The sequence below is a fragment of the Engystomops pustulosus genome, chromosome 9, assembly GCF_040894005.1.
Source record: "Engystomops pustulosus chromosome 9, aEngPut4.maternal, whole genome shotgun sequence".
Taxonomy (NCBI): Eukaryota; Metazoa; Chordata; class Amphibia; order Anura; family Leptodactylidae; genus Engystomops; species Engystomops pustulosus.
This window is the reverse complement of record NC_092419.1, coordinates 57,541,108-57,565,092: the sequence shown is the minus strand read 5'-3', so window position 1 is coordinate 57,565,092 and position 23,985 is coordinate 57,541,108. Positions and strand designations below refer to the sequence as shown.

The following is a 23,985-nucleotide window of genomic DNA, read 5'->3' as shown; positions in this document are numbered from 1 at the left end:
ATATAGCACACATTAATGGGGGTAGGCCACTTTTCATGTTCCATTAGACACGCCTCTGCATTTACACTGGAGATCAAAATTGGAGAACAAAGTATGATCACATGATTTTTTTTTTTTTCAGTAATAATGTAATCTTCCTTTATCAACATAAAACCTTTTTGCAAAAATGTGATAACCATAATTGGAGAACGGTAGTGACTATAGCACAGAGATTACAGCTAAATGTTCTGAAGGTTACAACAGTCACCAATCAGTAGGAAGTGTTACAGGCCTCTGCTTTGAATGACTTCATAACATCTGCGGCCAAAAGACATCACTAGTCTCTCACCGTCTTTTCCCCAGTTTTGTGACTGTTGTGGGTTTCTTGGCCATAACTTTGCCATTTCAGTGTTTTTCTGTTTCAAGAAACTGCTTTACCTGCTTTGCTATGTGACAGGGGACATTGTCCTGCTAGGGAAATGCTGGCTGATTAAGTGAAGACCGCTTGGAAGGAACTATGTGGAGACGAATGTTCTTTTACTCTGCCACTTTCTCTAAGATCAGAAGAGATAAGATAATCCTTTATTAGTCCCACAGTGGGGAAGTTCACAGCGTTACAGGAGCAGAGAGGGTACAGAGAGTGAAGTACAAACTATGACAACAATAATATTTGGAATAAATGAACAAAAAGAAAAGGGATAAAAAGACAGAGAGAAGCAATGATCGGCAGTTTGATGTTTAGTCTGTGGATGGGGCTTGCAGGGACTGGTTAGGTAGGGGGCGCAGGTTACTTCTGTTTGGGCCTTGTTTGTTGAACAGCCTGATGGCAGCGGGGAGGAATGACTTATGATAACGCTCCCTTTCACATTTGGGGTGAAGCAGTGAGTCACTGAATGTGCTCCCCAATGCCACCAGTCTCATTCAAGGGATGGGAGCTATTCTCCAGAATAGACTTCAACTTACACAGTGTCCTCCTCTCAGCTACCACCTGCACTGTGTCAAGAGGACCCCCCAGGACAGAACTGGCTTTCCTAATCAGTTTGTCCAGTCTGCTCCTCTCCCTAGCTGAGATGCTGCTACCCCAACAGACTACACCAAAGAAGATGGCTGGTGCCACTACAGAGTTGAAGAAGGTCTTAAGAAGAGCCCCCCGCAGCCTCCTCCTCTACCACCTTTCACTGACTTCTTCTTTACTTTGGGTTCAGTCTTTCTTCAGTTTGTTGATTAACATAATGTTTCCCATCAGATCCAAATAAATGATGGGAAATCACTAAAATAACCTATGGACTACTTCTCTTCTGTTCACACAACATGCTTCTCGGCAGAGGCAAGTCTAATTTCTGCTAAAGTGATCACTGCAGGCTGGGCTCTCTGTCCTAGTGATCTTAAATGTTGTGACAGCGTATGATGAGTGGGATGCTTACCCTGTTTAGTGATGAACTGTTTAGTGCTAAGCAATTCCAGCTGCAGTATTGAAATGATTACCCATGGAGATTCTCTATGGCATTTCTTAATGCAATGCAAGTGCCAAATGTGACCACACCCTTATCCTGTCTTCTTTTACATTTTGTAAAACGCAGGTAATTGCCACAACATAATTCCGATCAAAACTACGTAAATGGGTAGGCTAAGATCATATAGGTGACGGTATTGGCTGAATTTGTAATGAGCTGCAGCGTACCTTGTGGTCCAATGTAGAATTGGATGGATAAATAGGAAGGCCTATGCAAAAAAATTCTTCCCAACCCCTATTATGGCGGTCAGAATAACTCCCTGGATCTACACAAACTACTAACAAAAAGTTGTATTCCCTTACAAAGTGAGCTTATTGTTCTCCAGGCATCCAGGCCCTTCTTGAACATTTTCAACCATTACACCATCTTGTGACAGAGATGTACATGGTCTCACTGCTCTTACAGTAAAGAACCTTTGTCTATAGTGATTGTAGAACCGCCTTTCCTCTAGGCGAAGAGGATGCCCCCTTGTCCTGGTCACAGGCCTAGGTATAAAAAGATCTTTGTAGAGGTCTGATCAGTCAGATATTTGTATATTGAGGTCTCCCTTAAGTTGCTTTTTTTTCCTAAGCGGAATATCCCCAAGTTTAGTAATTTAAATATATAAAAAATATATATATTTTATATTATGTATTTATAAATGATGATTTATGGAAAATGGTGTTGAAAATGGATAAATTTCATCAACAAAAAAAGATACATGATGCAGTAACTAATACTATAATAAAATTGGTTGAACTTGATGGCCGGGTATAGTATAAACTATGAAAATTGGTGTGAGTTTATAGAATTGGCAATTTAATACATAGGATGAACGATGACTAACCTGATGTGTACTGGTTGATGGAGGACCATACTGCCCCAGTGCCCTCTTTCACTCTCAGCCGAGAACTAGAGGGCCGGTGCGGTGGACTATACACGTTGTATTGGCGCAGCCCTCTCCAGCTTTCCCACCTACCATTTAAATTCCGGTGACACCTGAGAAGGGCCAATTCCACAGCGCTGCCCCACTGCCAGCGAATCTTCCATACATTAACACAATTAATTTAATGTAACCTCCCGTTACAAACTAAATTTCTCTCATCAATCCCCCTTCTTGCCATCATCCACCTCTTTCTACCATAGCCAAAACACCTCATAACATCAGCCAGAACACATCGGATTATTGCACTGCCATCTGCTGCCAATTCTATAAACTTTCAATATGGTATTAATGGGAACATGTCAACAGAGACCTCATTTTCTCTAAAGACCAGTTACACTTGTATTGCAAATTTTGCCTTTCTGCATTTGCATTTCAATATAATTGTGTGTTTTGACCTACCTGGCTTCTTGACAAAAAATCCTCTGTTCACTTCCACACATGGCCCCACTAATGGAAAAACTAAAACTGAAATCTGCTCCTGTGTGACCATTGTCAGATTTCTGTCCACTGGAAACAAAACAGTGAAGCTTTCTATAGCAGGACCACAAGTAGAGTTCTAGAAAACTGAGGAATTGATACAGAAAGTATATTTGAAAATTGTATAACATTTTTCATTATACAAACGATAACATTCATTTGCTGAAATGGAAATACCCCTTTAACATGCAAATAAGGGGTTAAAATGCTGCTTTTCTGTAAGGATATATTTCCATAGACCTATACAATGACGTTGACATTTAGCAAATTGTGTATTCTCTAATTTTGATTTCCAGTGTATATATGTACATGTGTTTTAGTCTCCTATTTTTGTTCTCGCCATGCTGCCCTTTGTGTATATATACAGAACTTCCTGTCTATCCCCATGATATGACCCATTGTGTCTCTCTTCACTGTCCATTCTCGCTGACGGACATAAAGAGTGAAGGAGGGGAGCCAGTCATAGCTTCCTGTCGCATGCTCCTTTTATTTATCAGTGCTCAGAGAGGTAAACAAAGAATCACGATAGTCTGCAGACGGCGCACATGTAAGTATCAGGCATGCTGACTTGCTTGAATACAGTCAGGGATTATTATTAAGGCAGTGAAGGCGTATGGAAAATTATGTAAAAGAATGGCCAACGCCATTAACTAAAGGACATATGCCATCATGGCGTCGGCCATGTTCTAACACAGACTTTATACAGATGTTCAAATAAGCCAGAGGCGCTCAGGGCCAAGTCACCCGAGTGTTTATGGGGCCTGGGCCCGCCCACCGATCGCTGACTTCCTGATTATATCTTTTCTTTGTTGGAATACCCCTTTAACTGTTACACATATATCTATGCAATGACTTTTCTAAATGCCACATTCTTCATAAATATCATTTGAAATTTCAAAGGTGAATTCACTTAATGTTAAATTTTTTGCAGATGTATTTCAGGAATTCCAAGTTACTGTTTGCCTCAGAGTTAAAAATAATCGCAAAGAACAACTCTGGTGATCCAGTTAGAGATTATAGGCTAGGTCTTGGAGAAAGTATGAATCCCCCACCACGCTCTGTCAAAAGGGTAAGTGTATGATTTTGCTTTCCTTTCTCTATAATATATAATAACATGTCTTGACCCCATTTTAAAATGTTTAATGTTTTGTCACCACTTAATTGAAGTAGCATAGTCACTGGGAAGAAAACTATGGGTGATAGATGTTCTCCACAACCATGAATAGGAAGAGAGTAATGTTTTGTTCCCTTCTGCCAAACATTACCCACACATTGGGTCTGAGGGCAGCAAAGCATTTTTTAAATTTCCTCAGTGCTATATAATTCCCTTTTCTGGAAATCCCACATTTTACATTTATATCATTAATATATTCCTGATTTCCATTATGTCCTCCCAGGATGCCCCTTGACCTCTCTAGGGACAGGAAGAAGAGAGGTTAAAAACCTCCCACCCGCATCCTCCAGTCAGTGTTCTTTATGTTCCTACAGGGGTCAGGTCAAAAGAGGGTCTCTAGCCTCCTAAGTGGCGGGGAGGGATGTTGCAAGGCTTGCTTGGGGTTATGCCGGCCTACAGCAGGTCGTAATCCCCATCCAGATCGGGTCCTCGGTCGGCCTGTCTTTCCCTGGTCCCCCATCTATCCGGCATTCCGTCCTCTCCAGCAGCGATGTGGGTTGCAGCCTACGTGAGGACGCGCGACTCTGCCCGGCTCTGTTCCCATCATGGAAGCCCTGCTGGGCGTCATTGCAGCCAGCTGCATGGGGGATGGCCTCCTCGATAAGATATTTAAACCTCTTATAGCTGGATAGTTGCATTGATCTGAGGTCTATAGTTGTGCACGCTGTATACATTCACTGCCGTCCCAAACCCATTATGGCTGATGAGGCAGACTTGGGCCTACTCCATCCGCCTATTCATGTAAGTGGTGCTGTATGGCATGTTCTTATGTACTTTGCTCTGTTTATTAGAACCCCAAGTTAGTATCTTCCTTACCCCCCCCCCCCTCCCCTTAGGAGAAAGATCAAGGTCTAAGAAGACAGATCGGAAAGATCCAAAAAAACTAGCAAGTCTGACTATTTCCAAGAGCTCCTAGGAAATGTAATATGTGTCTTCATTCCGTGCCTGACTCGTATAAGAAACCCATATGCAGGTCCTGTATTGAGAGTTTTATGCGTGAAGGGTGTCGTTCATGGACGAATGAAAATACTTTATTGAAGAAAAGGTGGTTGCATCTTTCGCACAGAAAAATACCTCTCCAAAAAAACGCAGACAGGCGTTCGTTTCTTCCTCTGATGAAGAATGTGATTCTGAGGCCTCATGTTCTTTTGCTCACACGGAGGAGCAGGATTCTCAAGATTTCAGAAGCTAGAATCCCGCCATGTTTCATGTTGATGAGCTAGATAATCTCCTGAAGGCTATACCCTAAAGAAACTCTCAGATCTGGGGTGGTTAGTCAACACACAAGTCAGATTTAACTCCTTCCTCCCACAAGAAATTTCTTGGAGTGTTGTTGAATTCCGCTTACCTTTTCTCCCTCGGGAAAAAGCAAGCAACATAAGATGTCAGATCCAATCCTTCAAGAGGAAGGCTTCTGTATCTGTTTGAGGGGCGATGAAAATCCTGGGCCTGGAAAAAAGTCACCATTCCGTCCTCTGTAAAAAAAAAAAAAAAAGGTCCTCCAATGGTAGCTAAAGGCGGAGAACCTGGTGAAAAGGGTTCCTTGGCACTGCCTCCCGTGTGTCACCGACTTAAGCAGTGTAGGTTGGGGAACAGTCTTCCCTTCTCACTTTGCCCAAGGATCCTGGACCCCTTTCCAGTCAAGAAAGCCGTCGAACTTCCGGGAGCAAGGGCAGTCTGGGAAGCTCTGAGGACAAATGCCCTTCACCTAACGGGTTGCCATGTCCATATATTATCGGACAACACCTTGGCCGTTTCCTACCTGAGAAGACCGGGAGGAACAATATCTTCAGTCCTTTCCACCTTAGCCCGCACCATATTCTCCTGGGCAGAAGAGAACATCCTCTCCCTATCAGCTACCCATCTGAGGGGAGTCCTAAAATAGGAAGCAGACTACCTCAGCAGGAGCGAAGTCGCACCCAACAAACAGTGCATCAACCAGGAGGTCTTCCATCGGCTGAACACCCCCGGGGCAGACCTTGAATCGATTTTATTCACCAGAAGGGAAAACTCAAAATGCCTTCTCTACTATTCTTTGAAAGGCAAATGAGTCGAGAGAACACCTGGATTCCTTCAGTCACCCATAGAACGAACCTTTCTGTTTCACCCTATTCCCTTGAGCGCAAGGGTCCTCAAAAAGATCTTCATGGATTAGGCAAGGGGTGATCTTTTATCTGGCCAAAGCTGGTATCCCCTGCTAACGTCTTTGTCCCTACAGCAGCCATTAATATTGCCTTTGTGGAAGGACCTTCTGTACCATTCTCCATCCAGACCCGAGGAAGCTTCAGCTGACCGCTTGGATCCTGAGTCCGAATTCTTAAGATCTCAGGGTCTCTCCCAGGCCGTAGTATTTACTCTCTACTCTCAAGGCAAGTAGGAAAAGGGTTACCTTTGCCATATACCACAAGATAAGGAAAAGGTTTGACTCTTTGCGGGGATAATCCCCCCTTTCAGCCTAACACAAATATTTTTCAGGTCCTCTACTTCCTGCAGATGGGCCTGGAACTAGGGTTATCTACCAGCACCATGAACGTCGAGGTTTCGTTTTTTTTTTTTTTTTCTATCATCCTCTTGCGGATCACAGGTGGATCAAGAGATTTAAGGGGTTATCCGGGTTTAAATTTTTTTTTATGGCCGGGCTGGGGAGGGCTATTTAAACATAATAAACATGGACTTGCCTCCTCTGGTGCTGCCGATGTCCCGCGCCGCGGCCCGTCTTCTCCGTGCGCCGGTTTCAGTAGAAGGGCGCACAGGGAGCTTCCGGCCGGCCGGATGCTCCCATGCGCACCATCTCCCAGCGCTTATAACACTGAGAGATAGGGACGGATGGGAGGAGCCGTCCACAACGCGGACCGGAAGCTCCCTGTGCGCGGCTTCTGTGCCCCTGTTTGTTTACAGGGGCACGGATCGAAGTGACCGCGGCGCGGGACATCAGAGGCGCCGGAGGAGGTAAGTCCATGTTTATTATGTTTAACTATCCCTCCCCAGCCCGGCCATAAAAAAAAATTTTAAACCCGGATAACCCCTTTTATTTTAACCGCTTCCAGGATCAAACCCCAGATCCTTAAGTGGGTCCTAGACGCCCTTTCCAGGTCTCCATTCGAGCCCTTGGATGGTGCTATTATTAAGAATCTAATGCTAAAAACCACTCTCCTTATTGTGGTTACTACAGCCAGGAGGTTGGAAGAACTTCTGGCTACCTCCATAAGAGAGCCATATATGCGTATTTGTTTCTGACCGGATCATCCTTACTTTAGATCCAAGCTTCTCCCCCAAAGTGGTATCCAAGTTCCACAGAGACCAGGAGATCACTCTTCTGTCCTTTTGCGAGAACCCCTCGTCAAGCCTTGAGACGGGCCACAGACTCCTGGCGCATAGATCATAATCTGTTTGTTCAGTTCCAGGGGAAGAGTAAGGGGCAGAAAGCTTCCAAGACCTCAAAAGCAAGATAGCTGAGAACGGCTATCACCACCTACTATATGGAGCAAGGGAAAGAGGTTCCTACTAACCTGAAGGCTCACTCTACTCGGGCCATGTCTGATTCCTGAGAGAAGAGGCGCCTCCCTAGCGAAGATCTGCAAGGCGGCTACCTGGGCTTCACCGTCTACTTTTGTCAAACATTATCGTTTGGACTTTTGCGGTTCTCAAGACCTGAAGGAAGGTTATGCAGGCTGTGGTCCCACCCTAAAACGCTCTACTTATTTTTTAGATCCCCATGTAAGCTGTTATGGGAGGACGTCAAATGTTGAATTAGTCCTCACCGGTAATTCGATTTCCATCTAGTCCTCCATGACGGCCTATATATTCCCTCCCTAGTATTCTTTTATTGTAATTTGTATGTGGCTCTAAACATAAAAATAAATTTGTGTTGTATCTTCCAACGGTGTAGTTATTTGGTAGACACCGGCAGGTGGGAGGCCTTTAACCTCCTTTTTTTTTTTTTTTTTTCTGTCCCTAGAGGTCAAGGGGCATCCTCCAAGTGGGCCGTCATGGAGGACTAGATGGAAACCAAATTACCGGTGAATACTAATTCGCCATTTTCAAAGGATCTGATTTTTTTTTTTTTTTTTTTTTTTTTTTTTTTTTTTTTTTTTTTAAAACAACAAATGGGGGATCCAATTTGCAGCAAATATTGACCAACAAAAAATGGTCTTTTTGGATCTAGAAATATTCCACGCAAAAAATAAGATTATCTCAAAAAATAATTTTAAGAAAGTAGACAGCAATGGGTCATTGGATTATAAATGTGCACAGTAAAACAAATGGTAAAAAAAATGTGCTTCTTAGCCAATTTGCACATATCTGAAAAAAATTCCGCTTTTGACAAAGATTACAATTCTAAAGCTAAAATTATAACCAAAAAGCTCATCAAGAATGGCTTCCCTAAAGACTCACGCACACTCGGCTCTAATTATGGGCAGGCGTCTCTATGGAGAGATTGCTGCAGTGTGCAAGCCCGGCTGGTCAAACATATACGTGTGTGCATATAGCTTTTATATATAATCTCTTCAGTTTTGAATGAATATATGAAAATATATCCACACATTTATACAGTAATACATATATACAGCCCACAGTAAAATAATAAAACATATCTTCTCCCGCTCCCCCATTGTACGGCGCATCCTCCTAATAAACCGCAGCCCCAACTGGAACCTGACCTTGCAATATCTGGATCTATTCAGCAGGTATGATCAGGTTTGGTAATTTCATATCATTTAGAGAAGGTGTCACAAATGGGACATGAATCCCAAACCTCGACAAGACTTGTTTCACCCTATCGGGATCATCAGAGGATGGATGCATTCATCATAGATGCCTAAATCCTTATCCAAATAACATTTTTCTTACCTTTGCTGTTTTCTCCTCCCATCTGTGTAATCCCTCATCAGTTTATAACAGTAAACCGACCGATGTACCCTGGTTTCTGTAACTATCGATAGCAGCTGGTGGCTTGTGTGGTGTGTGTTTTTTTTTTTTTTTTTTTTTTTTTTTATTGAACATTTTTTTTAAATTTGAACACACAGTAACAAAGAAAAACAAACTCTGCACTCAAAAGCAATATGCATAATACATTATTTGAGAGAGTACACCGAGGGCCGCACGCCTCGTTGCATTTACTGTGAATAAAGCTTACAATATCCACGAGACATTTACAATATAGAACATTACAATGCATGAAATGGGCTCCTTCGTATACATGCAGATGGTAATCCTGGTAGGTCCATCCAGGGTCCCCAAATTTTTTTCAAACCGTTTTCTCTGCCTTCCTTTTGAGATGCACCCTCCTCTTCATTTGTTAAACTTTTTCCTTAGTAGGAGGAGCATCCTGGTTCCAATAAAACGCAATCTATTTCCACTCCTGGTACAGCATCTGCGCTATACCCGGTCGCACAGCCCTCTTATCTGGCACCTCATCTATCCAACTCAAAATGCATACCATGGGCAGGGATCTGCACATCGTACACTTTAACAAGTTCTAGTACCTCCCTAATGAGGGCACTCCCACATCATATGGAACAAACGCGCCCCCTCTGTCACAAGCCGAGCAACGGTCATCACTCCTTATGCCAACCCTATGCATCCACACTGGGTTGCTATATGTTCTGTGGCACAAAAATAATGTGGGAGCCTTTTGTTTCTCACTAGGTGACAGCTCGGGCTTTCGGGCTAGGATGGATGTCCACTGCTTGTCAGTTTCCCATTTGGAGCAGACTGTTGGTGGGAATTTTTGATGGTGTTCTTCAAGTTATATAACCCCTCTGCCATCTCCTGGAGAGATTAGGATGTAGATGACCAGATGATGTTAAATGGTCAAGGAGTTATCTCTCACTTGTGTGTCTAGAGCATGTGGAAGCAGGGGGTAGCGATAAAACATGTTATATGGTAACTGGAACTCCTGAAGTAGCTGCTCGAAACGCTTTACAACGTCATCCGATACTACTTGCGCAACCCTATGAATCCCCTTAGTTTCCCGTATTCCCACCTCCTGTAATTTAGTCACCTCAGAAATTCTCAGGTTCCTCTATAAAGGAGTGTACTTTGTGCAGCCCTCCAATCCTAGCATCAGTTTGGTCCTTCACCTCACTTCAATGAGCAGTGCCACCATAGGGAGTGTGTCAGGGAGCTGGTGGCTTGTTCGTTCAGCAGTATTTATTTCATTATTTCTTTGTCACTCTTTTTATCTTCATAGACTGTAAGTATTTGCAAGGAGGGCCCTCATTCCAATTGTTTAATCTGACAATGTTCTGGTCTGTATTTTGTACCACATAATCTGTCAAGCACTGCTGTATATATTGATGCTATATAAATAAAGACTATGTATCTGTTTTATTTTATTATATGCTAGATCTAAATAAGGATCAGGTTCCTTCCCTTTTGTGTCTGTGTTTTTCAATAAAGCTTTGAACCTGTGAGCAAAATGCCTCGCACCCCTATTTTCCAGCCTCTCCTCTTCCCTCCCCCCCCACTTTTGTGTTTTTGCTCTGGTTTGTTGCTGTCATTGAACCCACATGTGGTTGTTGTTTGGTGGAGTTTGTTTGCTAGAGTAGCTTTGTATTCTGACATAGTTAGGATGTTACAATCTGTGCTTTTATGTCTACATCAAGGAATGAATTGTAATGCACAAAGCGCTTGCTGCATCATGGCACACACTGTATGTAAGTTGTGTGGGGGTAAGAGTAGCGGTTAGTGTAGGATGGGCAAAAATGTGGATTCTTAAAAAATATAGAATATATAATGAGGGCGTTTTATAGGGTATGACAACTGACGCCTGCAACTATAATTGGTTAGAAGCTCCTATAGCTCAGACAGGAACATTGATGAAGACTATACCCTTTTAGATGGCAGATAAAGGGGTAATGGGATAACATAAAGGTTCGGAGAACAGATTTAGGACCGAATGAAAGGACACGTCAAGGGCAGTATCGGCAGGGCAGGCTCCTCCAAATGGCAGTCTCTTTAGTCAGTAGCAAGAGCGACACTCATGTCACCAATCTACATGCAGGGGACTGGTGGAAGACTCATGATAGGAGGCAAATGTGCCATGCAGCTCAGTTGTCAGCTCCTCCGTTGTCTGAATGAGGGAGACCTCAGCAAAGCACTCGTCAATTAAGGAGGCCACCGCCGATTTTACACCGCCTCGGGACAGCTGACCTCGCGGCTATCAGTTGGTGACTAATCGGAGAGCGCAATGGTTTCCGGAAACACGAACAGAGAAGGTACGCCGAGCAAATGGTTGAAGTGGCAGTGTATCTGGGTCAGTAAGTATGTCAAAGATCTGTGATATGGCACCCATAGTGGGAGGGGAGTTACAGCATAGCTATTCAAAATAAGTAAGGTTCCTGTGGAGCTTTAGAGTAGGTCTAGGAACATTGTTGGAATGCGCGAATTGTTGGCATTCCCACTTGACCTTGGGGGGAGCTAGACTTGCCAGCCAGAAGAGTCTCCAGGGTGCATAAGTCTGGGGTATTCATGGAGTGGAAAGTCGCTAGAGGGTCATTGATGAGTCCATCTAAGAAGCCCACGGATATTCCAGGGCAGAAGGATGGATTACTATTGGTGTGAGGAGGGGGGGGGGGCATCCTGGGCGAATAGGGACCACTTCCCTTTTTAGTGATCTGATAGTTAGCAACGACTGTGACATGACCTAGGGGATATGGCCAAACGAGTTTCGACAGCCGTATCCCCAAGAGTACTTGGACTACCACAGCCAATGAACATCTTCAACAATCCAGGATCTGAGATTTAGGCACTGCAATTCCTGCTGTATTTTGTCATAGCAGGAACTGTTCTAGAGAATCTAGGGGCTAAGGAAGACCAGTTAAACTTAGAAAGGAAGGCCTCCAGCTCGTGGAAAAAAGGATCGGACAGGGGATAGTCTGGAACAAATAAAGCAGTTGGGGAGGACATTCATTGCTGATAAGCCCCAGCCATGAAACATGACAATCCCATTTTGGCTAAGTCAGCCTTGATGGAGCGGATCAGTGGGGCATAATTTACGGCATAGATAGCAGGCAAGTGAAACAGGCTATGGACCCCCAGGTACTTCTGAGACCTCCCACCCAAGAGAAGGAGTAATGTGACTTAATGAGATCAACTTCTGGGGGGGGGGGGGCAGCAGTCTGCTCCCCACATCTCCACACTCTTAGAGATGTTGATCTTGTAATTACTGTTCAAATCGTATCTCTCCAGGGTTTGCAAAAGAGCTGATATTTATTGGAACAGTTTGGTAAGTAACAAATCATCAGCAAATGCTGAGCATTTAAACTGGTGGGGGCCAAGCACACTCTCTCAATGTCCGGATTTTGCCTCATTGCAGCCGGAAGATGCTCCATGCCAAGGGCATATAACATCCCTGTTGTGTTCCACTTCTTATGAGAAAGGACGATAAAAGGGACCCATTTACCCTTGAGCCTAGTTTTGGGGTTGCCTTATAAAGCCATAATACGTACCAACATGATATCACCCATTCCACATAGTTTTAGCACTGCCTCTAAAAAGACCCAGTCTACCCGCCACCCGGTAAAACGCCTTCTCTGCATCAAGCAAGAGTCCAAAATCTAATTAGGGGCACATGAGTGACACTGGTCCATATACATCAAATAAAACAAAACAACATGATTTAAAATATTTATTTTATTTGAAAATATTATTAAAAACACTTTCCAACAGTGTCACAAGTAAATTGTTTCCAAAAGTCCATACACCAAATTTTTCAGACTATATATTCTAGTGCAGGGGTCCTCAAACTTTTTACGTAGGGAGCCGTTCACTGTCCCCCTCAGTCTGTTGGAGGGCCGGACTTGAGTTTAAAAATAAATAGCGGTACATGTGACCGCATCCATAATACACTGTTACCCCACCTCAATTAATTATTTAATATACTGCACTCCCTTATGAACTATTTTATATATATTGGCCCAATTAATTAATATACTGGGACCTCTCTCCATTAATTATTGAATATGCCTCCCCCCCCCCCCATTAATTACTAGACTGCCCCTCATAATTATTTCCTACACCTCCACCATTAATTATTTCCTATGCTTCCCCCCACCATTAATTATTCCCTATACTGCCCCTCCACCATTAATTATTCCCTATGCTGCCTCTCATAATTAATTATTTCCTATGCTGCCCCTCATAGTTAATTATTCCCTATGCTGCCTCTCATAATTATTTCCTATGCTGCCTCTCATAATTAATTATTTCCTATGCTGCCCCTCATAATGAATTATTCCCTATGCTGCCCCTCATAATTATTTCCTGTGCTGCCCCTCCACCATTAATTATTTCCCATACTGCCCCTCCACCATTAATTATTTCCCATACTGCCCCTCATAATTAATTATTTCCTATACTGCCCCCCCCACCATTAATTATTTCCTATACTGCCCCTCATAACTAACTATTGGACCCCGGCCACCACAATGTTTTTACTGCCCTTTTTAATAAAAGATAAAAACCCTGTACTCACCGCCGCACGTCTTCTATCTTCTTGCCGTGTCCGGGAAGGAAGGGGTGTGCGGCCGCGCGCTGACGTCATCGTGCGGCCGCGCAGCCTAGTTAATGGAGCGATGTGCGCCGGGGTTGTATTCCGGCCACATCGCTCCAGTAATAGTGCTCGAGCAGCCGTTTCCGGCCGCATCGAGCACTATACAGTGACGGGCAGGAGCTTCCTGTCCAGAAGGACAGAGGCTCCTGCCCGACTGTCGCAGGCCGCGAGGTCCCGGCGCTGCCGCGGCAAACGTTGGGGGCCGGATCGAAGCGGGCCGTAGTTTGGGGAACGCTGGTCTAGTGCACCTTTTATATGTGAACCGTACTTACAGACAACATGTACTGTATAATGTTTACGAGCTCCGCGCCAGCAATATCCTGCACCAGCCCACACTGTATACCAGGCACAATACCCCACACTGGCAGTACCACCAGCGCCATAGTGCCGAACACGCAGCAATCCTCATCGGCCGCCTGAGTAAGCAATTTTACCCCTATACCTGCCAGCCCTGTAACAGGGGAAAGAGAGGGAGCCACCGGGAACCCTACAGGACTAATACCCTGCTTGAGAAGGGAAAAAGAAGGGGCAGAGGGAGACCCCTTAACCCCTGCAGCATCACCCTTGCAACATTAACCCCTAACAGCCCATACCTCTGAGATCTGTGCTCCGTGCACAGGAGACATGTTTGCCTGGAACTGCAGCTGCCTTGAACTGTGCACAGGTCTGCCACCTGCTGGTCATTCATTAGGTGCGCCTTATAATTTGGTGCACCTTATATATGAACCTAGACATTTTAGCAGGCATTTATTGATGGTGCGCCTTATAGTCCGAAAAATACGGTAATTCATCACCACATCACAGAACAATTGAAAGTTACAACCATATAATCTCCCAGCATCACATTAAATATGTGCACAAAATTATATATATTCATAAAGTGCTAATGCATAAATATTCAAGGGAGCAAAGTTGCTGGATGGCTAATAAATCTCATAGCATATACATAAAGTTGTTTTTTGGTCAGCTTGCCCATAGTATACGTGCACTCATGTGCCCCTTATTAGATTTTGATCCAGGTGTACTAGGTCTGCCAGATGGCTTCTGAGTTTGGTTGCCAGGATTTTTTGCATAGAGTTTGGCATCCATATTAACCCCTTAAGGACGCAGGGTTTTTCCGCTCATTTCTCGCTCTCCAACTTCAAAAATCCATAACTTTTTTTCATTTTTACGTGTACAGACCTGTGTGAGGGCTTATTTTGTGCGTAACAATTTTTACTTTCGCGTAATGTTATTTATTTTAACATGCCGTGTACTGCGAAGCTGAAAAAAAATTCCAAATGTGGAAAAACTGGGAAAAAAAAGCACGTGCGTCACGTTCTTGTGGGCTCAGTTTTTTCGACTTTGACTGTGCACTCAAAATAACACCTCAGCTTTATTCTTTGGTTCGGTGCGATCGCGGTGATACCAAATTTATATAGGTTTTATTGTGTTTTAATACATTTTCAAAAATTAAACGAATGTGTACAAAAAAGAAAAAAAAATTTGCCTTCTTCTGACGCGAATAACTTTTTCATACTTTGGTGCACGGAGATGTGTGAGATGTCATTTTTTGCGAAATGATGCGACGTTTTCATTGCTACCATTTTGAGGTCTGTGCGACATTTTGATCATTTTTTATTTCATTTTTTATGTGATGTAAAAGTCGCATTTCGGACATTTGGGCGCCATTTCCTGCCTCGGAGGTCACCGCCGGCCGTAACTGCTTTTATATTTTGATAGATCGGGCATTTTGGGACGCGGCGATACCTAATATGTTTGTGATTTTTACTGTTTATTATGTTTTATATCCGTTCTAGGGAAAGGGGGGTGGTTGGAACTTTTAATATTTTATTAATTTTTTTTTTTTTCACTATTTCTTAGACCATCTAGTGTACATTAACACTAGATGGTCAGATCGTTCCTACCATATACTGCAATACTACAGTATTGCAATATATAACATTTTTGCACACTATACATTACATTGAGCCACAGGCTCATTGTAATGGATATGCAGAAGCCATGTATCCTCGGGTCAAATGAAGACCCGAGGCTACCATGGCAACCGATCGCCGCCCCCCGATGACGTTCGGGGGCGCTGCGATCATAACAAAGATGGCGGCGCCCGCGCGCCGCCGACTTTTAAATGCCGCCGGTGACTTTGCCGGCGGCAACGGAGGGGTTGATAACTGCGATCGGTGCAAGCACCGACCGCGGTTATTAGCGGTGGGGGTTTTCTGCAATATACAAAAACCCCCACCTTTGTATGAAGAGGACTCAGCCCGTGAGCCCTCCTCATACACTCCTTATACCTGCGCCGTAGAGCGTTAAGGAGCAAAATGGGCCTGTAGCTAGTGCAGGCCTGTGGGTCCTTCCCTTCCTTAGGGAATAGGACCATGTGAGCTTGTAAGGGATTTGATGGGGAGATGTCGTTAAACATGTTGGAGAGGGTGGGAGAGTGTGTGTCATCCAGTGTTTTATAAAACCAGGTGATGAAGCAGTCATGGCACTTCCCATTGAGAAAGTCTTTAATGACCGATTCCATCTCGCCCGAGGTGATGGGTTCCTCCAGATCCTCAATAGCGAATAGGGATAGCTTCGGGAGGTTTGTTTCATCGAGGGAACCAGATAGGGGTAAGGTCAGAGGAGAGCTAGCAGGCTGTGCTAAATTATACACGGTAGAATAGTACGCATAGAAAGCCTGCTCAATGTCTTCAGTTTTACGAACTGTGCCCCCACCCATGGTCTTCACTGATGGGATGTATAAGGCCGCCTGTCCATCCCTCAGGGTCCTGACTAAGCCAGTGCTTGGTTTGTCCCACCATTCTTCTGCTGATTTAGATGAAGTCTCTTCTGGCTGTCGTTCAATAATTTTCTAAGCGGCTTACTAGTAACTGTAAGATATTAGTGTAGCTAGTTGAAAGGACTGTTTATGTTGGGCCTCAAGGTGCTGCAAGCGTTCAAGCAAGGTTGCAATTTTCCTGCGCCTCTTTCTTTTAACCTGGAACCATTCTTCATCAGAACCCCTCTCAGGAAGCCTTTGAGAGTTTCCCATAGTACCGGGAGTGATGAGTAATAGGAAGCATGGTCCCTGGCAAACAAAGAAGAGGCCTCCTTAGTTTCTACAAGATACACTACCTCCAGGAGAAGGGATTCGATAAGATGCCATGTGTACTCTAGAAAATACTATGAGGGAAGAGAGGTCAAATGCAATGTAACTAAAACATAAGTCTACACTTGGGTGTGTCAGGGAGGCTTGTTTTGGAGCCTGCTCTTGCGTTCAGCTCAAAAGGGAAGCCCCATCTGTAATGCGAGATGTAATCTGTATGTGCAGTAAGGGTTTCAGAGGAGCTCTAAGGCGCAAGGTTCTGGATAGATCCGGAAATATGGATAATGTCGCCCTGGAGAAGTCCACATCCCCATTCTTTCTCACCCTGTGCATGATGTCTTCTTTTTAGGGTGTAGTAATGGACCTGGCAAATTACGTCCCGGGGTTTGTTTGGGTCTGAGGATTTCGTGGTCGACTACTCCACGCCCCAGTAGCCTCTTTGATCCTCCTACCAGATATCTTCGGTGAGCAGCTATGAGGAGCTGCGCACCCTCGTCCGTGAAGCCTGACGTCTGCGCATGTGCAGTAGCTCAGGCTTCGAAGCAGTGACCACACAGCCACGAGCCTGCTGTTCTGCATGACTGCTCTGACTGCGCACATGGCAGGCTTTGCAGACGTGGGAGGAGCTGCGCACTGAAGATATCTGGTAGGAGGATCAAAGAGGCTACTGTAGCCTCAGCTCCAGCTACTTCACACCCCAGTAGCCTCTTTAGAAAATTTGCATATTAGGGAAATAAAAGTTGTAAAAAGATTGCCGGGACGTGAGGATTTGCCCTTTTAATAGGGCTATCTTCACGTCCAATAGATGCACCTACCACCCGATCTACCTTTTAATAGGTAGATCCGTGGTGGCAGGTTTCCTTTTAAAGACGCTCACTTTCGCTGTCTGTGCCTTCCCTGCTTTCTTTTGGAGCTTCTTAACCCTCATAGGTGCGATCGGGGGCCCCTCCGTTCGGGTCGGTGCAGCGCCCAATTTAAGAAATGCGACCTTCCAGCAGCATGCTCAAGCCACGCCCCCTTACTCTGTGAATTTTGAATAAAGCTCAATAACATTAGTACCTTTTTTTTCTTTTTATTTTGTCACAGAAATGGAACAGTAACCCATATGTGCCTGTGAGCAGCAGTACTATTTGGAACAGCAATTCTAACAGTTTTTCATCCAGGAATACAACTTGCCCTATGGAGAAAATTCAGACTTTTTCACAGCTTCTGGAAAACATCCTGAAACTTGAGGTGATAACTTGTAATAACCTTTGCATGACTATTGGGAGTTTGTGGTTTTTTGCCAAGAAATTTCACCATTTTAGAACATTTTAAGTGTACGATCTTTGTTTCTTTGCCATTCCTGGAAAAATATTTTAATGGTATATGAGAAACCTTGAGTTTGTGCATCTCAGTCACCATGTTGAAACACACATAAAGGAAATCTACCATTAAAATAAAGCATGATAAACCAGGGGCACTTACTCGTAGATCCAGGCACCCTGACTGTGGTAATCTTCTTTTATATTTGTAATCCATGGCCTCCTTCCTTCAAAAATAAGCTTTTAACATTTCTGGCTAATGAGCCAGAAGTTCTATGGGGGATGGGGACATTACAAGAGTTGTAAGTAACTTCACAGTCTGTTACATTGTGCAGGAGTATGTTTTGACTCCCCCCCCCCCCCCCCCCCCCGCTCCTTCAGCACTCCCCCCACCCTCTGCCTGCTGTAATTTCATGTATTTTTGAATGTACACATTTTACTTTTATGCATAAAGAGGTGGAGAGTCAAACCACTGAGAAGGGCGAGCACCCAAACTAAGCTTCTTAAAGTGGTGCAGCTGTGAACTTGAGATATATATAGAGAGATATAGGGAGATATAGGGAGAGATGCAGAGAATTTCACAAACCGAATGGGGATTTTCAAATATTGCGCTGAAAAAAAATCTGCTTGTACTCGAGTATAGACACTATTACCACGGTATCCATGTAGTATACTTGAGGGGGCCCACCAATTTCATGCAGCCCAGGGCCTATAATAGTCTCCGCCATCTGGAATGTCAATTTAGACACCCTGTGTTTGACTGTAGCAGATAGAATCATGCTTGTGGTACTGTGTGCATAAACTCATCATGCTTGTGGTACTGTGTGCATAAACTCATCATGCTTGTGGTACTGTGTGCATAAACTCATCATGCTTGTGGTACTGTGTGCATAAACTCATCATGCTTGTGGTACTGTGTGCATAAACTCATCATGCTTGTGGTACTGTGTACTACAGAACCAGAAACTCTTTCTGGCAAATGGGTAATTTTAAACATAGAAGAGGAAATGCCAGAAACAATATTTCATCCTTGTAAAGATGATGGCAGTGTCCCTTGAATGTAGTCAAATATTGAATCGTTCTTCCATACGAATGTCCTTTTTTATTTTATTTTTTTTTCAGCTTCCTGCTCAGATGGGCTGTGTAATACAAAGTCCTTTACTGTTGAATTTCATTAACTGTATTAATGAAGACGACTCCCTGCTGCGACTGAACTATTGGTTGGCATTTACACTTCATGAAGGTACTTTTTAAAATTTTATTTGTGCTTACTTTTGTTATAACAGTAGGACATGTATTGGCTTATGATGGTTTGCACCAAGTTTTTGTAGAGCTTCTATTTTTTTGGAGTGTTTTTTTCTTTTTTTTTTTTTTTTTTTTTTTTTTTTTTGCATTTATCATGTTCCACAAATATTGTTTTATTGTTGCTACTCTCCATTGTACGATGCAGTGGTTTCTTACAAAATGTCCTTACAATGAATTTTTTTTTTTTTTTTTTTTTCTTTTCCCAGAATGTGCCTGGTACACTGGACAGAAGCGCAATAAGCAAGAGGTGGAAGCCTTTCTAAATACAGTTATACACACGCAGAAATTTCTACAAGTGAGTACTTTTTCTCTTTTTGACTTGGCTTCCATAGACTTGAATGGAGATGGCCAAGAACACTTTTCTAGTAATATTTGTAGTAACATCTGATGCATGCTTGGTTTAGCTGTTTCTGTGACTCCCAAGGAAATTAATGGAGAGAGCATTGCACCTGTGCAACCATCTCTCTTTTATGTATGTTTATGTGGACATAGGGAAAATATGCAAAGTTTTCCAAGATGGGATAAGGAAAACCACGCCTCTTTTAGCTACCTTGTAAAGCAGCTCCCTTGACATCAAGCATGACCTACAAGAAGCCTTATGACATGATGCGGGATTAAAACCAAACCAGTATACCTGTTGCAGAAGGAAAGACTCCCAACTGTAGATGGCTTTATTGAATGAGCACAAGTCAAAGTTACATACATTTGCACAGGCATACAGCATATACTGTGTCGCAGCACAGACCGCGATACGACATATTCAATAAATTAAGATTCATAGTGTTGACAGCACACAGGAGTATAATCCTCAACTATGCCATGAAAACACTATGCTAGCACACTGCTCGCTCAATTGACCTAACTAAACGCGCATTGCATTTCAATTACGGCAATGACAAAGGGTAAAAACGGAAAAGGGTATGGGGTGGAAGGGGAGGGGGTGGGGGGTGACACTTGCCCGAAGCTTTATTGAAAGACACACACAGAAGGGGGAAAAATAAGGAAGGGAACCTAGCAAAAGTCCACTTCCTGGTTTGGTCCATTTGCATAATGTATGCGTGAACCAGAATCCCCTGTAAAAGTCCAAATCCAGTGAAAAGTGAGTGTTTTCTGGCGTTTGCCAGGTAAACACAGCCTGCAATTCCTAACACACCTAATCTAAACAAAGTCCAGCACTTCATACATAAGTCCTGAACTTGTGCAAAGCGTAGATGTCTTGTAAAGTCCAAAAAAGCGGCTTTCATCTGGGATTCTCCCTGAGGGAGCCGGTGGGCGCCCGGAGAGGCGATCCTAGCTCACAGCAGGGGGTCCAAATCCAGTTAGGCGTTAGCCTGGCTTGCTCTTACTGTGTCCTCACAGATACTCCTGCTAAGGCCCTGCAGCGCCGTCGCCGCCGCTTGGTAAACCTTAGCAGAGGGGGGAGGAGCTTCCTGAGTGGGGCTTCTCCTACTTGTCTCACTGTCTCTCTGCTAGTGATTAATCCAGCAGGCTGTTGAGGACAAGTCTGTAGCAATCTGGCGTCGTCAAGGCTGTCTTGTGCCAAGTGAGGAGTCTCCTGGCGTACCAGATGGCGTCCTTATAGCAATTTACAAAAAGGAGCCAGGTGGCCTGGATATCGTCTATGGCATGAGTGCCCTGGAACAGCCCATAAAGCACCGCATGGTGCGTCATGGAGCTCCTTGGCACAGAGTCTTGGAAATGGGGCTCCAGGGCATCCAACAGGCTTTGAGCAAAGGGGCACCCCCAAAACAGGTGCAGAGGAGTCTCCTACGTCCAGGGGCACCTGGGGTAATAGGGGGTGTTGCTCAGTCTTCGGGCATAGGTGAAGGCCCGCAGGGGCAGCCCCCCTTGGATGGCCATCCATGAGATGTCCTTGTGCCTGTTGAGCTGTCTGGCCCAGGACACGTTGGCCCAGACCGCCTGGGCCGTGTCCTGGGTGACTCCTGGGACAAATTCCAACAAATCTTTGGCTCGGATGAGCTTGTGCACGGTCTTTGGTTTCCACAGATCGGGCTTGAGTCCCTCCAGTTGGTGCTCCCTCACGAAGCGGACGGCCTGGCCGTAGTACCAGGGCGCGTCCCAGTTGTAAGGGATGGAGCTGTCCCACTTGTCCCAGCCGAGCCCCCCCCCCCCCCCAGAGGGGTAGGAGGAAAAAGCGGGACATGGACTTTCCCGCGGATCTTGCAGAGGTCCTGCGCACGCAGTCGCAAACAAAGAAGATCCAGAGCAAAGTGGAGATGTCGGGGACACCTTTGCCCCCCTTGCTTGGCTCCTTGAACATGACCACTCGCTTGACCCGGTCCATCTTTGAGCCCCAAACAAAATGAAAAACGGTCCTGGTAACGGCCTTGCATACGGGGGCGGCGTACTGGAGTACGGGCAGCACCTCGTTACGCAGGACAAGCGTCTTCCCCTCTAATGAGAGCTGTTTGAGGCTCCACAGGGTGACTCTGATGTTGACTTTGGCCAAGCGTTCTTGCCAGGTCTTCAGGGCTGCGCCTTCCTTCCCGAACCAGACTCCCAGGACCTTCTTGAAGTCCTGCTGAATGGTGAGGGGGAAGGGGGCAGAAGAAGCAAGCTGCCAGTCTCTGAAAAGCATGGCCTCCGACTTCCCGCAGTTGACTTTTGCCCCCGAAGCCTGTCTGAACTCCTCGCAGGTCTGGACGAGCTCCGGTCGGAGCAGAAGACCGCCACGTCGTCCATGTACAGCGAGCACTTGACCTTGTTGCGTCCGGGTCCCAGTGCGGTGATCCCTTTAATCCCTTCGTTCTGCCGGATAGACTCTGCGAACAGCTCTATAACGCAAACAAAAAGGGGTGAAAGAGGGCAGCCTTGCCTGACCCCCAAAAGCACAGGGAAGGGGTCAGTCTTCCAGCCGTTCACCAACACCGAGCTGTTGATATCAAGGTACATTAGGTCAACATACGAGCAGAACGTCTTACCCAACCCGAACCTGTGCAGGGCCTGGCTCATGAAGCGGTAAGAGACACTCTCCTGGTCCAGGCTGACCAGGGCCGCGCGGCCACTTCCGACGTAGTGCAGGGTGTCCCTCACCAGGGCCAGGTTGTCCGCGATCCAGCGGCCCAGAACGTCGCAGGTCTGGTCCGGGTGGATGATCTCTCCGATGACCCCTTCAGCCTGTTGGCGAGCACCTTGGCCAGGATCTTGTAGTCCATGTTGAGCAAAGAGATGGGATGCCAGTTCTTCGGGTCGCATCTCTCTCCCTTGTGCTTGTACAAGACCGTGATCAGTCCCTGCCCCAGGACGGCGGCATCCTGCCCTCCACCACCATCTCCTCGTAGAGCTCCAGCAGGTCCGGGCAGATGAGGTCCCGTCCGTGGCCTCGGCACCTGCAGGATCGAGGGTGTTAACGATACCTGACAGGAACCTCTCGGCGGCTTCGCCGTCCGTGGCTTGCGGGAGTAGAGGTCGCCGTAGTAGTCGCTGACGACTCCCATGACGGCACTCTTCCCCCTCTGCATGCATCCGTTTTCGTCACGTAGTTCTTCAGGGGTGTGTGGCCGGCGTGGACTTTCCTGAAAAAGAAAGGGTTAAACTTGTCACCCTTCTCCAGGTTGTCCACTTTGGCACGAAAGATGATTTGCCTGGATTCCTCCTCAAAGTGCCTCTTCAGGCCCTTCTTGGTGTCCTCCAACTCCTCTGACGTCCCAGCCGCAGCGCTGGAGGTCCTGCAGGGATCTCAGCTGGCGCTGGAGGTCTCTGAGGCCCCTCGCGGCCGCCTGCCACCTGCCTTTGTCCTGAAAGAAAGAACGGATTTCAACTTTAGCATATTCCCACCATTCACTAACGGTTTCAAATAAACATTTGTCGTTTCTCAGGACCATGTACATGTCCCTCAGCTCCGCCTGCACTCCCTCGTCCGCCCGCAGGGCGCAGTTCAGCTTCCAGGAGCCCGGGCCCGGCGGGAAGCCGTGGCCCAGGGCGCACCTTACCTGCACGGCCCTGTGGTCAGAGAAGAAGCAGGGGACCGTGGAGGACCCGCACTGCCTGATCGCCTTGGAGGTGAACAAAGTCAATCCTAGAACGGGAAATGCCGTCGGAGCTGCTCCAGGTGTAATTTACGGAGCCGGCCCCAACTGCGTCCCTCAGGAATGCTTCTGTCACTACCTCTATAAGCAGTTTTGACGTGGCGTCCAGCTTGCGCCACTCTTCCTCTATGACGCAGTTGAAGTCGCGGGCCAGCACTACTGCCCGAGTGGTGGTGAGTTGCGGCCTGAGGTTCTGGAAAAGCTCCAGTCACTCACCCCTGTCAGGGGGCTCACCCGCCCAGGAGCCGTCTACGACCAGAAGTCGGCCGCAGACTAGCTCCTGGACGGAATCAAGCGTGAAAGCGCTCCCCCTGAGAAGGATGGCGGTACCAGCAGACCTGCAATCGCCCCCACCGGACCAGTAGGAAGGACCGTGACTCCAGCCCCTGGCCAGATGGTCATAGGACCTAGAGGAGGGGATACCGCATTCCTGTAACATGTAAACATCACACGACTGGGAGACAAGGTAAGTTAGTGCAGTCTGACGACGAAACTTATCTCTAATGCTTCTAACATTGATGGAAAAAACGGTTAGGTTAGCCATCATGAGGGAAGAAAAAGAGGGTTAGGTTGGTACGATACCGCCTTTGTTACCTGTCCGGTCGGGCGGC

The 23,985-nt window shown here is 45.7% G+C and overlaps 1 protein-coding gene across 4 annotated transcripts in view; it reads left to right on the top strand.

The window, feature by feature from the left end:
- The window catches only part of CENPI (centromere protein I), a 93,365-nt gene that overhangs the window by 27,896 nt on the left and 41,484 nt on the right, over positions 1–23,985 (top strand). For all 4 annotated transcript variants that reach the window (XM_072125780.1, XM_072125779.1, XM_072125778.1 and 1 more), the window contains 4 exons: positions 3,827–3,964; positions 17,803–17,949; positions 19,143–19,263; positions 19,532–19,620. In XM_072125780.1, the coding sequence (XP_071981881.1) occupies positions 3,827–3,964; positions 17,803–17,949; positions 19,143–19,263; positions 19,532–19,620 (495 nt within the window). The remainder of the gene's footprint in view (positions 1–3,826; positions 3,965–17,802; positions 17,950–19,142; positions 19,264–19,531; positions 19,621–23,985) is intronic.